Source organism: Nerophis lumbriciformis, linkage group LG13 (assembly GCF_033978685.3).
Source record: "Nerophis lumbriciformis linkage group LG13, RoL_Nlum_v2.1, whole genome shotgun sequence".
Taxonomy (NCBI): domain Eukaryota; kingdom Metazoa; phylum Chordata; class Actinopteri; order Syngnathiformes; family Syngnathidae; genus Nerophis; species Nerophis lumbriciformis.
Window position 1 is genome coordinate 13,186,020 of NC_084560.2, and position 26,957 is coordinate 13,212,976.

General features: G+C 38.5%; 1 protein-coding gene and 1 long non-coding RNA gene across 2 annotated transcripts in view; one reads left to right on the plus strand and one right to left on the minus strand.

The window, feature by feature from the left end:
- The window catches only part of LOC133613835 (uncharacterized), a 61,881-nt gene extending 55,089 nt beyond the window's left edge, over positions 1-6,792 (plus strand). The window contains exons 31-35 of the mRNA XM_061971667.1: positions 58-94; positions 171-728; positions 3,778-4,037; positions 4,111-4,324; positions 4,393-6,792. Coding sequence (XP_061827651.1) covers positions 58-94; positions 171-728; positions 3,778-4,037; positions 4,111-4,324; positions 4,393-4,601 — 1,278 coding nt within the window. The 3' untranslated portion in view covers positions 4,602-6,792. The remainder of the gene's footprint in view (positions 1-57; positions 95-170; positions 729-3,777; positions 4,038-4,110; positions 4,325-4,392) is intronic.
- LOC133613837 (uncharacterized) lies at positions 2-15,920 on the minus strand. The gene is made up of 3 exons (XR_009816500.1): positions 15,801-15,920; positions 440-521; positions 2-372 (listed from the first exon to the last, which is right to left on the minus strand). It is a non-coding gene; the product is annotated as an uncharacterized lncRNA (long non-coding RNA).
- Positions 15,921-26,957: the final 11,037 nt, after the last annotated feature.

Below are 26,957 nucleotides of genomic sequence, written 5' to 3' on the forward strand. Positions count from 1 at the left end.
GTAAGTTGTACATTTTTTACCACACTGTTCAGACTTCTAATGATGTGCGTTTTTCAGAGAGAAGACGTTATTAAGCTCATCAAAGAAATATGTGGTAAGTGTCACTCAAATTCCAGTCATCCAACATACAAAAGATTATTTAAATGATTAATGAGTTTTGTCGTCATCAGGATGCGGCGTCAAGTGCAAAGAAAGACCAATGGAACTGGTCTTTGTGATCGACAGCTCAGAGAGCGTTGGCCCTGAGAACTTTGAAATCATCAAAGACTTTGTCACTCGATTGGTGGACGGGACCACGGTGGGACGCAACGCAACAAGAATCGGCCTTGTCCTCTACAGCCTGGACGTCCATCTGGAGTTCAACTTGGTCCGCTACATAAACAAACAGGATGTGAAACAGGCGATCCGAAAGATTTCTTACATGGGGGAGGGCACCTACACTGGAACCGCCATCAGAAAGGCCACCCAAGAGGCTTTTTACAGCGCCCGGTCCGGGGTCAGGAAGGTGGCTATCGTCATCACTGATGGTCAGACAGACAAGCGAGAGCCAGTTAAACTTGACATGGCAGTGAGGGAGGCTCATGCTGCAAATATTGAGATGTACGCTCTGGGAATTGTCAATTCTTCTGATCCAACGCAGGCCGAGTTTCTGAGTGAACTCAACCTCATCGCTTCTGATCCTGATAGTGAACACATGTACCTTATTGACGACTTCAACACCTTACCAGGTGAGACTGTTCATGCTAGGTGTGTCTGTTCGCTGAAGAAAAGCTAAACGATTAAACGTACAGCTGCCATGTCTGTAGCTTACTGACAGATTATTGCCAGAGATCCAGGCTTTCTTTTAAGATGTGTAGCAAAGCCTTTTTAAAAGCTATTTGGTCACGTAGCAAGGTACAAGACAGCGGTAGTAAAATGTCCATTAGGGGAAGGAGGTATTTCCTTCATAACGTCATGAAACTTCAAAAGCAACCTGAAAAACAAACCATTTTTCAGTAGGTATCAAAGTAAATCCAATTAGTCCGCTCCAGACACTCTAAACCAGACCTGGGCAAATCAAGGCCCGGGGGCCACATGCGGCCCGTTAAGCTTTTCAATCTGACCCGCCGGACATTCCCAAAAACGTTTTTAGATCTTTAAGATGTAAAGTGTAGCTGCCATTATGATGTGCAGTGATGTTTCCTAATGACCGTAAGTCTTCAACTATACTAAGTCTTTCAATGCTTGGAATCTGCACTTTTGCATGATATACTAGTTACTATGGTCACCTAATTACTTACTATGGTCATCTAATTAGTTACTGTGGTAATGTAAGTCACAGCAGCTCAGACGAGGCACCAAGCAGTATGGGAGGGGAGTGTTTCCAGAGCCTGAAATGTGGGTGTCAGGGACAGACGTGGAAGGAGATTTTTACAACAAAAGTTCTAAAGTTTAGTGATGCATCACATGTATCAGATTGTAGTTGGGTTTATTTTTTTACCTTTGGCGTTCATATTTCACTGTGTTTGTTGCATTTGTGTCGTGTTTCACTTGATTGTAAAATATGTGGATGGAGAGGGGGTGTGACGTTCATATGTTGTCAATATTCAGTGTTTTATCCTTCATAGCCAATATTGTAAATCCCACATTCTTTATTTTCATGTACATTCTGGGTGTAACATTCCATTCTGTTTTTTTAAGGCGGTCTGTCATAACGTTTTTAGCTTTCAATCAGACATTTTGAGGTTTTGTATTAGTGTTCCTAAAAATAGATATACCGGCCCCCAGACACTTTTTTTTCTATAAATTTGGGCCCCGAGTCAAAATAATTGCCCAGGTCTGCTCTAAACTGTTAACACAATACAGGTTTTTTCATTATTGCTATGCACACGAAACAGTGCAAAAAGCAAACAAATGACAAATTACATGGATAATTGAAAATGTAACATCCCTTTTGCAGTGATAATGACAATGTGTTTGGATGGACTTACATTAGCAGTATGCTGCGTTCAGTGACACTCGGGTAAACACTTGGCTTGGGGTGAACATCATACTAAAACCGGGGCGTATGAAAACCGAGGTAATAACGTACAAACCCCATTTCCATATGAGTTGGGAAATTGTGTTAGATGTAAATATAAACGGAATACAATGATTTGCAAATCCTTTTCAACTCATATTCAATTGAATGCACTACAAAGACAAGATATTTGATGTTCAAACTCAAACTTTTTTTTTTTTTGCAAATAATAATTAACTTAGAATTTCATGGCTGCAACACGTGCCAAAGTAGTTGGGAAAGGGCATGTTCACCACTGTGTTACATGGCCTTTCCTTTCAACAACACTCAGTAAACGTTTGGGAACTGAGGAGACACATTTTTTAAGCTTCTCAGGTGGAATTCTTTCCCATTCTTGCTTGATGTACAGCTTAAGTTGTTCAACAGTCCGGGGGTCTCCGTTGTGGTATTTTAGGCTTCATAATGCGCCACACATTTTCAAATGGGAGACAGGTCTGGACTACAGGCAGACCAGTCTAGTACCCGCACTCTTTTACTCTGAAGCTACGTTGATGTAACACGTGCCTTGGCATTGTCTTACTGAAATAAGCAGGGGCGTCCATGGTAACGTTGCTTGGATGGCAACATATGTTGCTCCAAAACCTGTATGCACCTTTCAGCATTAATGGCGCCTTCACAGATGTGTAAGTTACCCATGTCTTGGGCGCTAATACACCCCCATACCATCACAGATGCTGCCTTTTCAACTTTGCGCCTATAACAATCCGAATGGTTCTTTTCCTCTTTGGTCCGGAGGACACGACGTCCACAGTTTCCAAAAACAATTTGAAATGTGGACTCGTCAGACCACAGAACACTTGTCCACTTTGTATCAGTCCATCTTAGATGAGCTCAGGCCCAGCAAAGCAGACAGCGTTTCTGGGTGTTATTGATAAACGGTTTTCGCCTTGCATAGGAGAGTTTTAATTTGCACTTACAGATGTAGAGACCAACTGTAGTTACTGACAGTGGGTTTCTGAAGTGTTCCTGAGCCCATGTGGTGATATCCTTTACACACTGATGTCGCTTGTTGATGCAGTACAGCCTGAGGGATCGAAGGTCACGGACTTAGCTGCTTACGTGCAGTGATTTCTCCGGATTCTCTGAACCCTTTGATGATATTACGGACCGTAGATGGTGAAATCCCTAAATTCCTTGCAATAGCTGGTTGAAAAATGTTTTTCTTAAACTGTTCAACAATTTGCTCACGCATTTGTTGACAAAGTGGTGACCCTCGCCCCATCCTTGTTTGTAAATGACTGAGCATTTCATGGAATCTACTTTTATACCCAATCATGGCACCCACCTGTTCCCAATTTGCCTGTTCACCTGTGGGATGTTCCAAATAAGTGTTTGATGAGCATTCCTCAACTTTATCAGTATTTATTGCCACCTTTCCCAGCTTCGTTGTCACGTGTTGCTGGCATCAAATTCTAAAGTTAATGATTATTTTCAAAAAAAAATAATGTTTCAGTTTGAACATCAAATATGTTGTCTTTGTAGCATATTCAACTGAATATGGGTTGAAAATGATTTGCAAATCATTGTATTCCGTTTATATTTACATCTAACACAATTTCCCAACTCATATGGAAACGGGGTTTGTAGTTGAGTTTGAAGCAGTGCCTCTGCAGGTTGCAGCCAAGCACTGGACTTTATTTTCAAACTGTTGCTTTACCACCAGACCACAGTGATCAATTGATAATAAATGAAAAAACTGAATATTTGTTTCATTTCAGCACTGGAGTCTAAGCTCGTCAGTCAGTTCTGTGAGGATGAAAACGGTGCCCTAATCTACAATCGAGTCACAAACGGCCACTGGAACGGGCTTGGTGTTAATGGACACATTGGTTATGGAGGGCATAACAATGTACATAACAACAATGGGAATGGATTTAACAACAACGAGAAGGAGGTCACAAATCTGAGACGCATAAACGACCGAAGCCGTGGTGACACTTTCACACTACCAATCAGTCCTGATACACTCCCTATTCAGGTCTTTGGCCGAACTATTGACACCAAGTAAATCAAGCAAGTACTAATATTGTTTTCAAATTGTGTGACTTCAGGTGGTAGAAGATGAAGATGGTGAAGATTTAGATCTAAGAGCCCAAGTGAGGGCCAGCAGCACTATGGCTGTAGTGAACAAAACATATTTGTCACATGGGAAGGAAAGTTCTGTCTCGAACGAGGCAGACTTATCATCACCATCATCATCATCATCATCATCCTCCATACAAGTTTCAGTTTCCTCCTCAGACCCTACTCAGTTGAAGCCAAAAAGTGAGTAATTCATACCATTTCACACATTTTAGAAAAAAACTAAATCTCAGAGCGTATGTCTTCTTCAGAGGTCTCCCTTCGCAACCCCCGCTGTGACCTCAACTTGGACCAAGGCACCTGCCGAGAGTACAGCATCCACTGGTACTATGACAAGCAGGCTAATTCCTGTGCACAGTTTTGGTACGGAGGCTGCGCTGGAAATGAGAACCGTTTTGAGCAAGAAGATGAATGCAAGAAGACTTGCGTTCGATTGAGGAAAGATACAGAAAGTTTTTAATAGTAAATATTAGGGGTGTCCAGATCGGATATTGATTTCGGATTTTTTTAAAAATCGGATAATATCAGTTGCCTTTAAAATCTCCGATGTACAATACAAGAAGTCTTGCAGCGTGTTAAATTGTGCAAAGTTAACATCTAAATGTCCTCCAATAGGTACACAAGGTTGATCCTTTCTTGTGTTTAAGTGAAGTCATTTACATATGGTAAACATGGTAGGTGATACTTTGCTACTAGGAACTGGCAGCTACACAACAGCTAAGCAAACAATAGCACACAAACTAGCTTAAAATACAACATGTGTCAATATAAACAAGGATCTAATAATTAGGGACCACAATGTCCCTTTGGGACAGAGAACCCTATTGTATTTGTAAGGTTTTATTATTATTATTCCGCCGCCTCTTTGAGCTGTAATTTGACCCCCTTAACATGCTTCAAAACTCACCATATTTGACACACACACACATCAGGACTGGCGAAAATTGCCATCTATTGAAAAACCAAACCCCAAAATTGCGCTCTAGCGCCCCCCTAGGAAGAAAACAGACAAAACTGCCTATAACTTCCAGTAGAAATGTCGTAGCGACATGAAACAAAAACCTCTATGTAGGTCTCACTTAGACCTACATTTCATACACTAACACTCTTCAGCAAAAATCAACAGGAAGTTGGCAATTCTCCCTTCAAAACAATAGTTTTGTAAAAACAGTCACTCTTGCCTTTTTGAGCTACAATTTGACCCCCTTAACATGCTTCAAAACTCACCAAACTGGACACACATCAGGACTGGCAAAAATTGCGATCTAATAAAAAAAAACAAAAAACCCCAAAACTCAAAATTGCGCTCTAGCGCCCCCTAGGAATAAAACACAGACAAAACTGCTCCTCGGAAGAAAACACTGACAAAACTACCTGTAACTTCCAGTAGGAATGTCGTAGAGACATGAAACAAAAACCTTTATGTAGGTCTCACTTAGACCTACATTTCATAAATTAACGACCCCCAGCAAAAATCAACAGGAAGTTTGCAATTCCCCCTTCAAAACAAGTTTTGTAAAAAGCGGTCACCTTTTTTTCAAAAAGTATCTCTTCTGAGCACGTTTGTCGTGTCGGCTTCAAACTAGCACAGGAGATAGATTGAACCCTTCTGATTAAAAGTTGACGAAAGAGTTTTAATTACTCCTCCAGTTTGGATTTTATGTGCCGTCAAAGTCGGTCCCGTCCATCGCTGCTTGCAGCTTTAATTATTATTTGATTCTCCACGGCAGAAGCATATTAGAAAGTATCCAGTAACAAACGTGTTCACATCATTTAGCTTACTGTATCATTAGTTTATCTTAATGAATAATTGTGACCACTAGGTGTCGCCAAAACACATATTACCACTTAGCATACATCTGTCATAAATTTACTGTTTTTCATACGTACCATTTGTACTTTGAGTAAATGTACTTCTAACATTCCAGACTACAAAATGAAATTATTTTATGCCATAAGGTTAGAGATTTTCCTACCAACCATTGTTCTGTTTGTCATATCAAAAAAGCTTTGAGCAAGTCAAATTAGTCAGTCTATAAAATTATACAAGTATTGGTACTGGGATAGGCTCCAGCACCCCAAGAGGGACAAGCGGTAGAAAATGGTTGGATGGACTATGATTCCTGTGATATCTTATTGGATTAATATCAATCAATCAATCATTTAAAGTTTATATAGTCCTAAATCACGAGTGTCTCAAAGGGCTGTACAAGCCACAACGACATCAGTATTAATATCAGTATTGGCCAGTAATATCAGGAGCATATTGGAAGTGGAAAAGATGCATGGGGACACCCCTAGTAAATATATATATATATATATATCAATTTATGATGCTTGAGTAGTCATATTTTGTTTTTCAAAGCAGGATGAAAGAAAAATAGGAAATGTGGGTGTTTCAATATTACAATCATTTTCTGACATCAATGTTTTTTCATTGGAAAACTCCAAAATCGGAAAAAGAATATACCAAGCATATTGCTGGTTCAAACAAATACATTACTAACGTGTTGATTTTGAAATATGCAAAATGTGTTATGCTAGTCGACATCCTATACGTCTAAGCCGCGTGGTTTACATTGACTAAATCTCTTTTGCAAGACAACAATAGTTTTATTGTACTGGAGTCGTGTTTTTATTGGCCGCTGCTATACAAGGCTGCTTATTTTTAAGTGCAGAAGTCTACTGAATGTATGTGCAGAATTGATCCATACATTTGTCAGATTTGGTTGTATGTGACAATTTGAAAAAATGAATTTGTCCGTTTTTAATAAAATATCAAAACGTGTTGATTTCTTCCATTATTTTACTCCTGCAGCTCATTTCAGGTTTTTAAAAATAATATATGAGCTAAGTGGGGCACAGTATAGTTTATCTTTATGAAATACACCATTAAAGCCCCACTTACGAACTTTTAGTTTTGGTGGATTTTGGTTTTGGAGAGTTATTTGGACACTAGGGGTACATATTCTAAGTAACAAATACTTAATTTAGAGTTATTTGGACACAAGGGGAACATATTCTAAGTAACAAAGACTCAATTTAGAGTTATTTGGACACTAGGGGTACATATTCTAAGTAACAAAGACTGATTGATTGATTGAGACTTTTATTAGTAGGTTGCACAGTGAAGTACATATTCCGTACAATTGACCACTAAATGGTAACACCCGAATAGGTTTTTCAACTTGTTTAAGTCGGGGTCCACTTGATTCATGATACAGATATATACTATCATATATACTATCATAATACAGTCATCACACAAGACAATCATCAGGGTGTATACATTGAATTATTTACATTATTTACAATTCGGGGTGTGGGGGGGGGGGGGGTTTAGGTTTGGTTTTATTTGCGCTTTACCTTCTCCCCCTTGGTTCTATTTTTAGGAAGTACAGTATTGCATTTCATTTTTACGCCGATGATTGCCAGATTTATTTTCCCATGGCACAAAATAACACGGTTCAACATCTTATTGACTGCCTGCACGACATCAAAGTCTGGCTTTCAGCTAACTTCCTGAGCCTAAATGAAGATAAAACAGAAGTTATGTTGTTCGGTCCAAGTCGCTCTCCCTCCCCCAACGTTGACCTCAGCACTCTGACCCCGTATCTCAGCGACTGTGTCACAAACCTGGGGGTAAAGTTTGACTCAGATTTTAAATTCGAAAAACAAATCAGCAGCGTCGTTCAAAAAAGCTTTTATCAATTACGCCAAATAGCGAAAGTGAAACCGCTTCTATCAAGTCATGATCTTGAGAAATTAATCCACGCCTTTATCTCGACTCGTCTTGATTACTGTAATGCCCTGTATGTAGGCATTAGCCAGGCCTCCCTCGCCCGCAGCTCGTGCAGAACTCTGCTGCTCGTCTGCTAACACAGACCCGCAGACGTGAGCACATCACCCCTATTTTAGCGTCCCTTCACTGGCTCCCTGTGCGTTACCGAATCAATTTTAAACTCCTTTTATTTGTTTTTAAATGTCTAAACAACCTCGCGCCAACCTATCTCTCCGACCTCCTTCAGCCTTACTGCCCCACCCGATCCTTAAGATCAGCCGATCAGCTGCTGTTGACGGTCCCTGACACAAGGCTGAAGCTTAGAGGTGACAGAGCTTTCGCCGTTGCTGCTCCCAAGCTCTGGAACGACCTACCCCTGAGTGTTAGACAAGCCTCCTCTCTTCCTGTTTTTAAATCTCTCTTAAAAACATACTTTTATTCCATGGCTTTTAACACTGAGTGATATCCATCCTGCAATGGCGCCCCATAATACACCTGCTGTGAACCTGTTTTTATGTTTTTATTTATTCTATTTTAATTATTTATTTTTTATCGTGTTCTGTTTGTGTTGTGTTGTGTTTGCTCGGTACTCGTTTTATCTTTTAACCTGTTCATTGTACAGCACTTTGGCTACCCCTGTGGTAAATTTTAAATGTGCTTTATAAATAAAGTTGATTTGATTTGATTTGATTTGGTTGTTATCATCAGTCAACAATTGAGAACAGAGAAATGGATATTGAAACAGTGTAGGTCTGACCTGGTAGGATATGTACAGCAAGTAGTGGATAGATAGATAGATAGAGAGAGAGAGAGAGATTAGAAGGCATAAGAAAAGTATCTACATTTGATTGTTTACATTTGATTATTAATCTGGGGAGGGTGTTAGTTTAGGGTTGAAGTTGCCTGGAGGTGTACTTTTATTGCGGTTTTGAAGGAGGATAGAGATGCCCTTTCTTTTATACCTGTTGGGAGTGCATTCCACATTGATGTGGCATAGAAAGAATGAGTTAAGACCTTTGTTAGATCGGAATCTGGGTTTAACGTGGTTAGTGGAGCTCCCCCTGGTGTTGTGGTTATGGCGGTCATTTACGTTAAAGAAGTAGTTTGACATGTACTTCGGTATTAGGGAGGTGTAGCGAATTTTATAGACTAGGCTCAGTGAAAGTACTCTGTCCTCCACCCTGAGCCAGCCCACTTTGGAGAAGTGGGTAGGAGTTAGGTGGGATCTGGGGTGGAGGTCTAGAAGTAATCTGACTAGCTTGTTCTAGGATGTTTGGAGTTTAGATTTGAGGGTTTTGGAGGTGCTAGGGTACCAGGAGGTACATGCGTAATCGAAAAAGGGTTGAACGAGAGTTCCCGCTAGAATCCTTATGGTGCTTTTGTTGACCAGAGAGGAGATTCTATAGAGAAATCTCGTTCGTTGGTTGACTTTTTTTGATTACCTTGGTTGCCATTTTATCACAGGAAAGATTAGCCTCTAGAATGGAACCTAGGTAGGTGATCTCATCCTTCCTGGTGATAACAATGTCACCCACTTTTATAGTGAAGTCATTGACTTTCTTAAGGTTGATGTGGGACCCAAACAGGATGGATTCCGTTTTACCCAAGTGTATGGATAGCTTGTTGTCAGCGAGCCAGGTGCAAGTTCTACAGAGTTCAGCACTGAGGATGTTCTCCACCTGTGACTTGTCCTTGTCGGATACCAGCAGGGCCGAGTCATCAGCAAACAAGAACAATTCACAGTCGCATGCCAATGACAAGTTGTTTATGTATACTAGGAACAGTAAAGGCCCCAATAAGGGGGACTCCACAGCTCACTGAGACGGGGGGGACACGGTGCCGTTCACCTCTACCACCTGTTCCCTCCCCTCCAAGTAAGATTGCATCCAGCTCGATGAGGTTTTGTCAAATCCGATTGCTCTGTGCTTATCCAACAGTAAGTATAGCGTGGTTAACGGTGTCAAAGGCCTTCTGAAGATCCAGCATGACCATGCCGCAGTATTTGCCCGCGTCCACCTCATGTTTGATGTGGTCGGTCAGATAGAGAAGGCATGTGTCAGTGGAGTGGTTAGTTCTGAAGCCGGATTGGAATTTGTACATGGGTTTATTGGTGGCAAGGAAACCATCGACCTGTTCATAAACTATTTTTTCCATTACTTTCGAAATGGAACTGAGAATAGAAACAGGTCGGTAGTTGCCAGGTTCCAATTTGCTTCTTTTTTAAAGAGCGGAGTTACTCTTGCTATCTTAAAATCTTTTGGTACTTGGCCTTGTGAAAGTGAGAGGTTTATTATGTGCGTGATGATTGGGGCAATGATGGAGGCAGAGTCCCTGAGGAATCTGGAGGGGATATTGTCAAGGCTGGTGGCCTTGTTTGGGTGGAGCGCGCTCAATTTTTTAAGCACCTCATCAGCTGTGACCATTTCTAATTTGAAATCATTGTTGGATACTCCTAGCTTTCTGTAGAAGGCTTTAATGTGTTCTACACCAAAGCGACCAGAGTGGTGGGACAGCTTGTTGATGAGAGTTGTGGCTTTGCTGGTGAAAAAGGCGTTAAGTCTGCTTGCTACCTCCATTTTGTCTGTAATGAGGGAGTCACCCTCCTTGATGCTGATGTTGGTGAGTCTGGTTTTAAGCTTTTGGCTGCAACCGGGAAGCTGGTTGTTGAGAATTTTCCAGAGCTCACGTGGCTTATTTGTGTTTTCCTCTATTTTGTCGTTAATGTAATTTTTTTTTAAGGATTTAGTCAGGTTAATTGACTTATTTCTTAATTTATTGCATTGCTTTTTGAGAGTTGAAAGGAGTGATTTGAGGTTGTTATTATTGGGTTGTTTATCTTCTTCTGTTTTACACTTTTGGTATTCGGAGTATTTTCTGTCTCTGTCTTTTATGGCAGCTAGTAGGTCCGGATTCATCCATGGTTCAGAGCGGGCTTTGATCCTGACTGTTTTCACAGGAGCCATGTCATTTAGTATCTATAGACTTAATTTAGAGTTATTTTGTTAGGGTTAGGGTTAGAGGGTTAGGGTTATAATAAGGCCATGCCGAATAAGGCATTAATAAGTACATAATAATAATGACTAGTTAGAGCCAATATGTTACTAATTTGCATGTCAATAAGCAAATAATTAATGGTGAATATGTTCCCCATACTAAAGTGTTACCATGTTTTTTTTTTTTTACTGGTGCATAAAATGAACCGTGCATGAACATCACCTTGTTCAAACAACAAAACCAACAGTGCTTAAACTCACAACAAATTACACACCTGCAAATCAGTCAGCTGTTGCCGTATCTGTAATACGCCGATAAGGGAGAAGTTTGTATTTACACGATGAGTCGGGTGTGTCTTGACCTCCATCGAACCCCTGAGCCTGACTCACCGAACCCCTAGGGTTCGATCGAACCCAGGTTAAGAACCACTGGCATAGAGTAAGTCAGTCAGTATGACTGATCTGTCCAAAGTAGGAACCTGCATGTACCACTCAAACTTTATATTTGAGGTTTGCAGTCATCACATTTATTTTTCTTTATAAGGAACTTTTGAGTTTGTTGCATGGCTGCCAGTGTGGAACTGCAAACTAACAAGCTGGTATTAATTGCTATGCTATTTATTGCTACCACACCAATTTCCGATAACATTAGCATTATCATTACTCCGAACGGGACAAGCGGTAGAAAATGGATGGATGGATTTTGATTTAAGCTTTGAAAACGACATACACACATATATATATATATATATATATATATATATATATATACATATATATATATATATACATATATATATATATATATATATATATATATATATATCCATTTTCTACCGCTTATTCCCTTTTGGGGTCGCGGGGGGCGCTGGAGCCTATCTCAGCTACAATCGGGCGGAAGGCGGTGTACACCCTGGACAAGTCGCCACCTCATTGCAGGGCCAACACAGATAGACAGACAACATTCACACTCACATCCACACACTAGGGCCAATTTAGTGTTGCCAATCAACCTATCCCCAGGTGCATGTCTTTGGATATATATATATATATACACACACACATATATGCCAATTTTTTTTAACCCAATGCGGCCCACGAGTCAAAAAGTATATATATATATATATATATATATATATATATATATATATATATTTACCGTGATGACGGACTGGCAGTGTGTCGCGCCTCGCCAACGAGCAGCGAGAATACCAAGAAGCGCATATGCCAAATTTTCAAAGAGAACGGCCTACGGATCACGATTGAAGCAAACAAGCAAACCGTCAACTTCCTTGACGTCACTTTCAACCTGAGAAATAACAGCTACCAACCATTCACGAAACCCAACACAACACTCCAATACGTGCACCATGACAGCAACCACCCACCCACCACCACGAAAAGAATACCTACCGGAATCAATAAAAGGCTATCGATGCTGTCATCTAGCAAAGCTGAATTTGACCAAGCAACCCCCCCGTACCAAAAAGTCCTTGATGAAAGCGGATACAATTTCACCCTCACCTATGAACCCACGCCAGGAAACCAGCCAAAAAAGAACAGAAAACGAAACGACATCATCTGGTACAACCCCCCATACAGCAAAAACATCTCAACTAACATTGGACACAAATTCCTCAATCTGATTGACAAACACTTTCCCAAAGACAACACCCTAAGAAAAGTATTCAACAAGAACAACATTAAATTGAGCTACAGCTGCATGAACAATATACGACAAATCATCTCAAACCACAACAAAACAATTGCAAATGAGCCGTCGGCCCCCAGACAGAGCGACTCCAAAGGCTGTAACTGTCGAAAGAAACCTGATTGCCCTCTCAACGGGGGGTGCTTACAAACATCAGTTGTCTACCAATCTAAGGTAATACGCAAGGACATTAACACATCCGACACATATGTAGGATTAACCGAGGGAGAATTCAAAACCAGATGGAACAATCACAAGGCTTCTTTCAGGAACAAAAACCTGCGAAATACCACAGAACTCAGCAAACACATTTGGGACCTCAAAGACAATAATGTTGAATATTCAATAACATGGCAAATTCTTGCATCCAGCACACCTTACAATAGTGGTAATAAAAGATGCAACCTATGCTTGAAAGAGAAACTGTTTATTATTTACCGTCCAGACCTGTCATCCCTCAACAAGCGCAGCGAAATTGTCACAGCATGCCGCCATAGACGGAAACACCTCCTAGGTAACACATGAGCCAATCACCACGCCCCTAGGCCAGCCTGTACCCACCCACTCTGTGCCCTATATAAACCATGGTATGCGAATGCTCCCATTAAAATCTCCTGACGATTGAGGGTACCCCCCCTCATGAAACAGGCCTGTAGAGATGAAATAGTCTTGTGATTTTTTTTCCCACACATACACATATACATATACATATATATATATATATATATATATATATATATACACACACACACACGAGTCAAAAAGTTTGGGGACCCCTGCTCTAAACTAACAAAAATACCAATAAACTCAAAACGCTCCGGCTGCGGATGGAAAAAAGGTGCTAAGAATTAGAGATGTCCGATAATATCGGCCGATAAATGCTTTAAAATGTAATATCGGAAATTATCGGTATCGTTTTTTTTATTATCGGTATCGTTTTTTTTTTTTTTTGTATTAAATCAACATAAAAAACACAAGATACACTTACAATTAATACACCAACCCAAAAAACCTTCCTCCCCCATTTACACTCATTCACACAAAAGGGTTGTTTCTTTCTGTTATTAATATTCTGGTTCCTACATTATATATCAATACAGTCTGCAAGGGATACAGTCCGTAAGCACACATGTGTTCGTGCTGCTGGTCCACTAATAGTACTAACCTTTAACAGTTAATTTTACTCATTTTCATTAATTACTAGTTTCTATGTAACTGTTTTTATATTATAAATGATAAATGATAAATGGGTTGTACTTGTATAGCGCTTTTCTAACTTCAAGGTACTCAAAGCGCTTTGACACTACTTCCACATTTACCCATTCACACACACATTCACACACTGATGGAGGGAGCTGCCATGCAAGGCGCTAACCAGCACCCATCAGGAGCAAGGGTGAAGTGTCTTGCTCAGGACTAGTGATGGGTCCGGCAACACCGATGCATCGGCGCATGCGTCGAGCTCATAGAGCGAAACCCTGTGTCGGTGCGCGTATCGCTTTTAGAAAGTCACGTGACCGATCATGAGCTGTTTTGGTCACGTGACCGATACGCGAACTGTGTCGCACTGACGCCTCCTCTGTGCCCTGTGAGCGGGTCTTTTCTACAGCCGGAGAAATAATAACTAAGAAGAGAAAGCGTCTAAAATTGAATACGTTGGAAAAACTGTTTTTCTTTTAAATAAAAATATGTGTAAAAATAAATAAATAATAATTTCCAGGTCCACAAGCATCCTCATTCACAACACGTTCTCTTAGATTTCCATGTTATGATACATGTTCACATTATTTATTGACTGTATCTAAAAAAGACAAAAAATATATTTTTATTTAAATGAAGTTATGAAATAATCCTAAATGAAATACAATGACTTGCTTTATATTATTGTATATACTAGGTCAGTGGTTCTCAACCTTTTTTCAGCAATGCACCCCCTGTGAATTCTTTTTAAATTCAAGTACCCCCTAATCAGAGCAAAGCATTTTTGGTTGAAAAAAAAAAAGATGAAGTAAAATACAGCACTATGTCATCAGTTTCTGATTTATTAAATTGTATAACAGTGCAAAATATTGCTCATTTGTAGTGGTCTTTCTTGAACTATTTGGAAAAAAAGATATAAAAATAGCTAAAAACTTGTTGAAAAATAAATAAGTGATTCAATTATAAATAAAGATTTCTACACCTAGAAGTAATAATCAACTTAAAGTGCCCTCTTTGGGGATTGTACTAGAGCTCCATCTGGATTCATGAACTTAATTCTAAACATTTCTTCACAAAAAAAATAAATCTTTAACATCAATATTTATGGAACATGTCCACAAAAAATCTAGCTGTCAACACTGAATATTGCATTGTTGCATTTCTTTTCACAGTTCTTTTTGACAGACATTTTAGTGACAAACCTGAGCTTGTGTTTCACGGAGTTTATGAACTTACATTCATATTTTGTTGAAGTATTATTCAATAAATATATTTATAAAGGATTTTTGAATTGTTGCTATTTTTAGAATATTTTTTAAAAATCTCACGTACCCCTTGGCATACCTTCAAGTACCCCCAGGGGTACGCGTACCCCCATTTGAGAACCACTGTACTAGGTCATAAAATCAGTGTCAGTTGAGTCGGTCCATAGGTTGCCTGTAGGGATTTTTAATGTCCAGCAGATGTCAGTATTTAGTGACACAGTATCGACACAGTATCAATACAGTTTTGCAATGTGTCGAAACGCTTCATGAGGCTTCATCAACCCATCACTACTCAGGACACAACGGACATGACGAGGTTGGTACTAGGTGGGGATTGAACCAGGGACCCTCGGGTCGCGCACGGCCAGTCCCTATATTGTTTTACTTTCCTTTTTATTAAATAATTTTTCAATCCTTTTTATTCAATAATTTTTTTTAAATGTATTTATCTATTTTATTTTATTTTTTAAAAAGGACCTTATCTTCACCATACCTGGTTGTCCAAATTAGGCATAGTAATGTGTTAATTCCACGACTGTATATATCGGTTGATATCGGTATCGGTTGATATCGGTATCGGTAATTAAGGGTTTGGTTAATATCAGAATATCGGCAAAAAGCCATTATCGGACATCCCTACTAAGAATACAATATGCAAAATACAACAAAAAGTGCTCCAACGGAGGCAATGATAGGAAGTTAATCTTACCTGACAAAAGGTCTCCAAACAAATATCTCCCGTGGGTCAAAAAGTACAAAAACGTGGCAACGGCTGTAAACAGGACTGTGGCAAAGGATCGCTGGAGGTGCGCACAAGATGATAAGAAACACTCTGGCACATGACAAGAAGAGGACGAGCCATTTATACACATGAGGGAGGGTGACACAGGTGGACACAATCAGGCAATCAGGAGAGACATCAGACCAGTGAAACAGGAGGAAGAGCAAGTGATCTGAAACGAGAGGGAGTTAACATTTCAAAATAAAACAGGAAATGACAAGACAACATGAAACCAGACGAAACCCATAGACAAGACTTCACCGAGGTGTGACAGCAGGGACGTGCACATGATTATAGAGGGGCAGGGGCTCAAAGTCAGAAAAGGGCAGGACATTTTTTTTTGGTCCTTTACACAATATGGAAATTAATGTAAAATTAAATTTGCTAATAGGAAGCTAACTATACAACTATACTATACTGCAATATTTGATAAGACCTCTTCTCCTACATCACTTGTATCTCCTTCAACTTCCCCCTTTTCTATGGCTTCCTCTGCAGTAGTATCATCTGCCTCCCTTCCTGTGGATTCTTCCTCCCCAACATTTACCGGGATTTCTATGGCTTCCTCTGTGTCAGGAGTTGCATCTAAAGCCTCTTTTCTCTCAGGTGTTGCTTCTACACTCTCCACCTCCTCTCTCTCAGGTGTTGCTTCTAAGGTCTCTGCCTCTCTCTCAGGTGTGACACTTTCTGAGGTCTGTGGTCTTTCTTCAATTCTGGTGCTAGTACTTGTATAGTATAGTATAAATAACTGTCAAATTGAATGCATCAGTTATCTGTCATTATGAGTAAACCCTAATTTTTGTATTTGTAAACCTTACCAAATTACCTGATTCTTGTAAAACTCAAATAGATACAATATTTTAGGCATTTTTAGAGATAATGCATGTTCAGTTTTGGAGATATGTTTATTTAAATGTTATATGTGGTATGACAGTTATACTGTCATTATGAATAAAAAAAAACTAACTTGCGTATTTGCAAAACTTACAAAAGATCATTTTTATATTAAAACGAACAAAGATACATGTCTCCAGGCATTATTAGACATTTTGCATGTTTGGTGTAGAAATCATGTTGAAAAACCTTTTTTTTTGCTTATTTAGCATAATCTCAGGATTTTAAGAACATTACTGTCATATTGAGTAAAAACCTACTTTTTGTGTTTGCAAGCCTTAAAATAGCATATGTTTCGAGTAAAACTCTAAAGGATACATTGTTTTAGGCTTTATTAGCCTTTTTGCATGATGTTGTTAGGAAGTTATGTTTAAATAATTGTCAAATTGAATGTAGCAGTTTTAATGTCATTATGAGAAAAACCCAATTTTTGTATTTGTAAACCTTACCAAATTACCTGATTCTGGTGAAACTCACATAGGTACAATATTACAGGCATTTTTAGGCAAAATGCATGTTCAGTTTTGGAGTTAAGTTTATATAACATTCATATTTGGTATGACAGTTATACTGTCATATTTAAATAAAAATACTAACTTGCATCGTTGCAAACCTTTCAAAATATGATTTTTTTAGTTACACTAACAAAGATACATGTCTCCTGGCATTATTAGACATTTTGCATGTGTAGGAATTATGTTGTAAACATCTCAGGATTTTAAGAACATTACTATCATAATGAGTAAAAAAACTACTTTTTGTGTTTGCAGGCCTTAAAATAGCATATGTTTAGAGTAAAACTCACAAGGATGCATTGTTTTAGGCTTGCGTCTTTGCAAAACTTTTAAAAGATACATTTTCTAGTAAAAGTATTAAAGATGCATGTCTCTAGGCAAACATTTTGCATGTTTGGTGTAGGAATTATGTTGAAAAACATTTTTATTGCTTTTTTCGCATTATCTGAGGATTTAAAGAATATTACTGTCATATTGAGTAAAAAACTACTTTTTGTATTTGCAAGCCTTAAAATAGCACTCAGTGGCCTAGTGGTTAGAGTGTCCGTCCTGAGATCGGTAGGTTGGGAGTTCAAATCCCGGCCGAGTCATACCAAAGACTATAAAAATGGGACCCATTACCTCCCTGCTTGACCCTCAGCATCAAGGGTTGGAATTGGGGGTTAAATCACCAAAATGATTCCCGGGCGCAGCCACCGCTGCTGCCCACTGCTCCCCTCACCTCCCAGGGGGTGATCAAGGGTGATGGGTCAAATGCAGAGAATAATTTCGCCACACCTAGTGTGTGCGTGACAATCATTGGTACTTTAACTTTAACTTTAACTTTAACTTTATATTTGGTATGACAGTATACTGTCATATTGTATTAAAAAAACTAATTTGCGTCTTTGCAAAACTTACAAAAGATTATTTTTCTAGTAAAACTAACAAAGATACATGTCTCCGGGCATTATTAGACATGTTGCATGTTTGGTGTAGGATTTATATTGAAAACCTTTTTATTGCTTTTTTCGCATTATCTCAGGATTTTAAGAACATTACTGTCATAATGAGTAAAAAACTACTTTTTGGGTTTGCAAGCCTTAAAATAGCATATGTTTAGAGTAAAACTCACAAGGATGCATTGTTTTAGGCTTTATTGGCCTATTTGCATGTGTTATTATGAAGTTATGTTTAAATAACTGTCAAATTGAATGCAGCAGGTATACTGTCATTATGAGAAAAACCCAATTGTTGTATTTGTAAACCTTACCAAATTACCTGATTATGGTAAAACTCACATTGATACAAAATTACAGGCATTTTTAGACTTAATGCATGTTCAGTTTTGGAGTTATGTTTACATAACTTTCATATTTGGTATTACAGTTATACTGTCATTATGAATTTAAAAAAAGTATATTCCGTCTTTGCAAAACCTACAAAAGATAATTTTTCTAGTGAAACTAACAAAGATACATGTTTCCAGGCATTATTAGACATGTTGCATGTTTTGTGTAGGATTTATGTAGAAAAACTTTTTTATTACTTTTTTTGCATTATCTCAGGATTTTAAGAACATTACTGTCATAATGAGTAAAAAACTACTTTTTGTGTTTGCAAGCCTTAAAATAGCATATGTTTAAGGTAAAACTCACAAGGATGCATTGTTTTAGGCTTAGTTGGCCTATTTGCATGTTATTACAAAGTTATGTTTAAATAACTGTCAAATTGAATGTAGCAGTTATACTGTCATTATGAGAAAAACCCAATTTTTGTATTGGTAAAACTTACCAAATTACCTGATTCTGGTTAAACTCACATAAATACATTATTTTAGGCATTTTTAGACATAATGCATGTTCAGTTTTGGAGTTATGTTTATATAAATTTCATATTTGATATTACAGTTATACTGTCATTATGAATTAAAAAAAGTAACTTGCGTCTTTGCAAAACTTACAAAAGATAATTTTTCTAGTGAAACTAACAAAGATACATGTTTCCAGGCATTATTAGACATGTTGCATGTTTTGTGTAGGATTTATGTTGAAAAACTTTTTTATTGCTTTTTTCGCATTATCTCAGGATTTTAAGAACATTACTGTCATAATGAGTAAAAAACTACTTTTTGTGTTTGCAAGCCTTAAAATAGCATATGTTTAGAGTAAAACTCACAAGGATGCATTGTTTAAGGCTTAGTTGGCCTATTTGCATGTGTTATTACGAAGTTATGTTTAAATAACTGTCAAATTGAATGTAGCAGATATACTGTCATTATGAGAAAAACCCAATTGTTGTATTTGTAAACCTTACCAAATTACCTGTTTATGGTAAAACTCAGATAGATACAAAATTACAGGCATTTTTAGACTTAATGCATCTTTAGTTTTGGAGTTATGTTTATATAACTTTCATATTTGTTATGACAGTTATACTGTCATATTGAATTAAAAAAACTAACTTGCGTCTTTGCAAAACTTACAAAAGATTATTTTTCTAGTAAAACTAACAAAGATACATGTCTCCGGGCATTATTAGACATGTTGCATGTTTGGTGTAGGATTTATATTGAAAAACTTTTTTATTGCTTTTTTCGCATTATCTCAGGATTTTAAGAACATTACGGTCATAATGAGTAAAAAACTACTTTTTGTGTTTGCAAGCCTTAAAATAGCATATGTTTAAGGTAAAACTCACAAGGATGCATTGTTTTAGGCTTAGTTGGCCTATTTGCATGTTATTACAAAGTTATGTTTAAATAACTGTAAAATTGAATGTAGCAGTTATTCTGTCATTATGAGAAAAACCCAATTTTTGTATTGGTAAAACTTACCAAATTACCTAATTCTGGTTAAACTCACATAAATACATTATTTTAGGCATTTTTAGACATAATGCATGTTCAGTTTTGGAGTTATGTTTATATAACTTTCATATTTGGTATTACAGTTATACTGTCATATTGAATTAAAAAACTAACTTGCGTCTTTGCAAAACTTTTAAAAGATACATTTTCTAGTAAAACTAACAAAGATGCATGTCTCTAGGCATTATTAGACATTTTGCATGTTTGGTGTAGGAATTATGTTGAAAAACATTTTTATTGCTTTTTTCGCATTATCTCAGGATTTTAAGAACATTACTATCATTACTATCTCTGAGCTGCCACCTTAACGTGGTAGAGGAGTTTGCGTAAAACTCACATAGATACAAAATTACAGGCATTTTTAGACTTAATGCATGTTCAGTTTTGGAGTTATGTTTATATAACTTTCATATTTGGTATTACAGTTATACTGTCATTATGAATTAAAAAAAAGTATATTGCGTCTTTGCAAAACTTACAAAAGATAAATTTTCTAGTGAAACTAACAAAGATACATGTTTCCAGGCATTATTAGACATGTTGCATGTTTTGTGTAGGATTTATGTAGAAAAACTTTTTTATTGCTTTTTTTGCATTATCTCAGGATTTTAAGAACATTACTGTCATAATGAGTAAAAAACTACTTTTTGTGTTTGCAAGCCTTAAAATAGCATATGTTTAAGGTAAAACTCACAAGGATGCATTGTTTTAGGCTTAGTTGGCCTATTTGCATGTTATTACAAAGTTATGTTTAAATAACTGTCAAATTGAATGTAGCAGTTATACTGTCATTATGAGAAAAATCAAATTTTTGTATTGGTAAAACTTACCAAATTACCTGATTCTGGTTAAACTCACATAGATACATTATTTTAGGCATTTTTAGACATAATGCATGTTCAGTTTTGGAGTTATGTTTATATAACTTTCATATTTGGTATTACAGTTATACTGTCATTATGAATTAAAAAAAGTAACTTGCGTCTTTGCAAAACTTACAAACGATAATTTTTCTAGTGAAACTAACAAAGATACATGTTTCCAGGCATTATTAGACATGTTGCATGTTTTGTGTAGGATTTATGTTGAAAAACTTTTTTATTGCTTTTTTCGCATTATCTCAGGATTTTAAGAACATTACTGTCATAATGAGTAAAAAACTACTTTTTGTGTTTGCAAGCCTTAAAATAGCATATGTTTAGAGTAAAACTCACAAGGATGCATTGTTTAAGGCTTAGTTGGCCTATTTGCATGTGTTATTACGAAGTTATGTTTAAATAACTGTCAAATTGAATGTAGCAGATATACTGTCATTATGAGAAAAACCCAATTGTTGTATTTGTAAACCTTACCAAATTACCTGATTATGGTAAAACTCACATAGATACAAAATTACAGGCATTTTTAGACTTAATGCATCTTTAGTTTTGGAGTTATGTTTATATAACTTTCATATTTGTTATGACAGTTATACTGTCATATTGAATTAAAAAAACTAACTTGCGTCTTTGCAAAACTTACAAAAGATTATTTTTCTAGTAAAACTAACAAAGATACATGTCTCCGGGCATTATTAGACATGTTGCATGTTTGGTGTAGGATTTATATTGAAAAACTTTTTTATTGCTTTTTTCGCATTATCTCAGGATTTTAAGAACATTACGGTCATAATGACTAAAAAATTACTTTTTTGTTTGCAAGCCTTAAAATAGCATATGTTTAGAGTAAAACTCACAAGGATGCATTGTTTTAGGCTTTATTGGCCTATTTGCATGTGTTATTATGAAGTTATGTTTAAATAACTGTCTGTCATTATGAGAAAAACCCAATTGTTGTATTTGTAAACCTTACCAAATTACCTGATTATGGTAAAACTCACATAGATACAAAATTACAGGCATTTTTAGACTTAATGCATGTTCAGTTTTGGAGTTATGTTTATATAACTTTCATATTTGGTATGACAGTTATACTGTCATATTGAATTAAAAAAACTAACTTGCGTCTTTGCAAAACTTACAAAAGATTATTTTTCTAGTAAAACTAACAAAGATACATGTCTCCGGGCATTATTAGACATGTTGCATGTTTGGTGTAGGATTTATATTGAAAAACTTTTTTATTGCTTTTTTCGCATTATCTCAGGATTTTAAGAACATTACGGTCATAATGAGTAAAAAACTACTTTTTGTGTTTGCAAGCCTTAAAATAGCATATGTTTAGAGTAAAACTCACAAGGATGCATTGTTTAAGGCTTAGTTGGCCTATTTGCATGTGTTATTACGAAGTTATGTTTAAATAACTGTCAAATTGAATGTAGCAGATATACTGTCATTATGAGAAAAACCCAATTGTTGTATTTGTAAACCTTACCAAATTACCTGATTATGGTAAAACTCACATAGATACAAAATTACAGGCATTTCTAGACTTAATGCATGTTCAGTTTTGGAGTTATGTTTATATAACTTTCATATTTGTTATGACAGTTATACTGTCATATTGAATTAAAAAAACTAACTTGCGTCTTTACAAAACTTACAAAAGATTATTTTTCTAGTAAAACTAACAAAGATACATGTCTCCGGGCATTATTAGACATGTTGCATGTTTGGTGTAGGATTTATATTGAAAAACTTTTTTATTGCTTTTTTCGCATTATCTCAGGATTTTAAGAACAATACGGTCATAATGAGTAAAAAATTACTTTTTTGTTTGCAAGCCTTAAAATAGCATATGTTTAGAGTAAAACTCACAAGGATGCATTGTTTTAGGCTTTATTGGCCTATTTGCATGTGTTATTATGAAGTTATGTTTAAATAACTCTCTGTCATTATGAGAAAAACCCAATTGTTGTATTTGTAAACCTTACCAAATTACCTGATTATGGTAAAACTCACATAGATACAAAATTACAGGCATTTTTAGACTTAATGCATGTTCAGTTTTGGAGTTATGTTTATATAACTTTCATATTTGGTATGACAGTTATACTGTCATATTGAATTAAAAAAACTAACTTGCGTCTTTGCAAAACTTACAAAAGATTATTTTTCTAGTAAAACTAACAAAGATACATGTCTCCGGGCATTATTAGACATGTTGCATGTTTGGTGTAGGATTTATATTGAAAAACTTTTTTATTGCTTTTTTCGCATTATCTCAGGATTTTAAGAACATTACGGTCATAATGAGTAAAAAACTACTTTTTGTGTTTGCAAGCCTTAAAATAGCATATGTTTAGAGTAAAACCCACAAGGATGCATTGTTTAAGGCTTAGTCGGCCTATTTGCATGTGTTATTACGAAGTTATGTTTAAATAACTGTCAAATTGAATGTAGCAGATATACTGTCATTATGAGAAAAACCCAATTGTTGTATTTGTAAACCTTACCAAATTACCTGATTATGGTAAAACTCACATAGATACAAAATTACAGGCATTTTTAGACTTAATGCATGTTCAGTTTTGGAGTTATGTTTATATAACTTTCATATTTGGTATGACAGTTATACTGTCATATTGAATTAAAAAAACTAACTTGCGTCTTTGCAAAACTTACAAAAGATTATTTTTCTAGTAAAACTAACAAAGATACATGTCTCCGGGCATTATTAGACATGTTGCATGTTTGGTGTAGGATTTATATTGAAAAACTTTTTTATTGCTTTTTTCGCATTATCTCAGGATTTTAAGAACATTACGGTCATAATGAGTAAAAAACTACTTTTTTGTTTGCAAGCCTTAAAATAGCATATGTTTAGAGTAAAATTCACAAGGATGCATTGTTTTAGGCTTTATTGGCCTATTTGCATGTGTTATTATGAAGTTATGTTTAAATAACTGTCAAATTGAATGTAGCAGGTATACTGTCATTATGAGAAAAACCCAATTGTTGTAGTTGTAAACCTTACCAAATTACCTGATTATGGTAAAACTCACATAGATACAAAATTACAGGCATTTTTAGACTTAATGCATGTTCAGTTTTGGAGTTATGTTTATATAACTTTCATATTTGCTATGACAGTATACTGTCATATTGTATTAAAAAAACTAACTTGCGTCTTTGCAAAACTTACAAAAGATTATTTTTCTAGTAAAACTAACAAAGATACATGTCTCTAGGCATTATTAGACATTTTGCATGTTTGGTGTAGGAATTATGTTGAAAAACATTTTTATTGCTTTTTTCGCATTATCTCAGGATTTTAAGAACATTACTATCATTATTATCTCTGAGCTGCCACCTTAACGTGGTAGAGGAGTTTGCGTGTCCCAATGATCCTAGGAGCTATGTTGTCCGGGGGCTTCCATGCCCCCTGGTAGGGTCTCCCAAGACAAACAGGTCCTAGGTGAGGGATCAGACAAAGAGCAGCTCGAAGACTTCTATGTAAATGCAAGAACCGAGACTCAGATTTCCCTCGCCCGGACGCGGGTCACCGGGGCCCCCCTCCGGAGCCAGGCCCGGAGTTGGGACACGATGGTGAGCGCCTGGTGGCCGGGCCTGTCCCCATGGGGCCCGGCCGGGCACAGCCCGAAGAGGCAAGGTGGGTCCCCCCTCCAATGGGCTCACCACCCATAGCAGGGGCCATAGAGGTCGGGTGCAATATGAGCTGGGCGGTAGCCGAAGGCAGGGCACTTGGCGGTCCGATCCTCGGCTACAGAAGCTAGCTCTTGGGACGTGGAACGTCACCTCGCTGGGGGGGAAGGAGCCTGAGCTAGTGCGCGAGGTAGAGAAGTTCCGGTTGGATATAGTCGGACTCACCTCGACGCACAGCAAGGGCTCTGGAACCAGTTCTCTCGAGAGGGGCTGGACTCTCTTCCACTCTGGCGTTGCCAGCAGTGAGAGGCGACGGGCTGGGGTGGCAATTCTTGTTGCCCCCCGGCTCAGAGCCTGCATGTTGGAGTTCAACCCGGTGGACGAGAGGGTAGCTTCCCTCCGCCTTCGGGTGGGGGGACGGGTCCTGACTGTTGTTTGCGCTTACGCGCCAAACAGCAGCTCAGAGTACCCACCCTTTTTGGATTCACTCGAGGGAGTACTTGAGAGTCCTCCCCCGGGTGATTCCCTCGTTCTACTGGGGGACTTCAACGCTCATATTGGCAACGACAGTGAAACCTGGAGAGGCGTGATTGGGAAGAATGGCCGCCCGGATCTGAACCCAAGTGGTGTTTTGTTATTGGACTTTTGTGCCCGTCACGGATTGTCCATAACGAACACCATGTTCAAGCATAAGGGTGTCCATATGTGCACTTGGCACCAGGACACCCTAGGCCGCAGTTCTATGATCGACTTTGTAGTTGTGTCATCGGATTTGCGGCCTCATGTTTTGGACACTCGGGTGAAGAGAGGGGCGGAGCTTTCTACCGATCACCACCTGGTGGTGAGTTGGCTGCGATGGTGGGGGAGGATGCCGGACAGACCTGGCAGGCCCAAACGCATTGTGAGGGTTTGCTGGGAACGTCTGGCAGAGTCTCCTGTCAGAGAGAGTTTCAATTCCCACCTCCGGAAGAACTTTGAACATGTCACGAGGGAGGTGCTGGACATTGAGTCCGAGTGGACCATGTTCCGCACCTCTATTGTCGAGGTGGCTGATTGGAGCTGTGGCCGCAAGGTAGTTGGTGCCTGTCGTGGCGGTAATCCTAGAACCCGTTGGTGGACACCGGCGGTGAGGGATGCCGTCAAGCTGAAGAAGGAGTCCTATCGGGTTCTTTTGGCTCATGGGACTCGGTGGAGGGAATACTTCGAAGACCTCCTCAATCCCACCAACACGTCTTCCTATGAAGAAGCAGTGCCTGGGGAGTCTGTGGTGGGCTCTCCTATTTCTGGGGCTGAGGTTGCTGAGGTAGTTAAAAAGCTCCTCGGTGGCAAGGCCCCGGGGGTGGATGAGATCCGCCCGGAGTTCCTTAAGGCTCTGGATGCTGTAGGGCTGTCTTGGTTGACAAGACTCTGCAGCATCGCGTGGACATCGGGGGCAGTACCTCTGGATTGGCAGACCGGGGTGGTGGTTCCTCTCTTTAAAAAGGGGAACCGGAGGTTGTGTTCTAACTATCGTGGGATCACACTCCTCAGCCTTCCCGGTAAGGTCTATTCAGGTGTACTGGAGAGGAGGCTACGCCGGATAGTCGAACCTCGGATTCAGGAGGAACAGTGTGGTTTTCGTCCTGGTCGTGGAACTGTGGACCAGCTCTATACTCTCGGCAGGGTCCTTGAGGGTGCATGGGAGTTTGCCCAACCAGTCTACATGTGCTTTGTGGACTTGGAGAAGGCATTCGACCGTGTCCCTCGGGAAGTCCTGTGGGGAGTGCTCAGAGAGTATGGGGTTTCGGACTGTCTGATTGTGGCGGTCCGCTCCCTGTATGATCAGTGTCAGAGCTTGGTTCGCATTGCCGGCAGTAAGTCGGACACGTTTCCGGTGAGGGTTGGACTCCGCCAAGGCTGCCCTTTGTCACCGATTCTGTTCATAACTTTTATGGACAGAATTTCTAGGCGCAGTCAAGGCGTTGAGGGGATCCGGTTTGGTGGCTGCAGGATTAGGTCTCTGCTTTTTGCAGATGATTTGGTCCTGATGGCTTCATCTGGCCAGGATCTTCAGCTCTCACTGGATCGGTTCGCAGCTGAGTGTGAAGCGACTGGGATGAGAATCAGCACCTCCAAGTCCGAGTCCATGGTTCTCGCCCGGAAAAGGGTGGAGTGCCATCTCCGGGTTGGGGAGGAGATCTTGCCCCAAGTGGAGGAGTTCAAGTACCTCGGAGTCTTGTTCACGAGTGAGGGAAGAGTGGATCGTGAGATCGACAGGCGGATCGGTGCGGCGTCTTCAGTAATG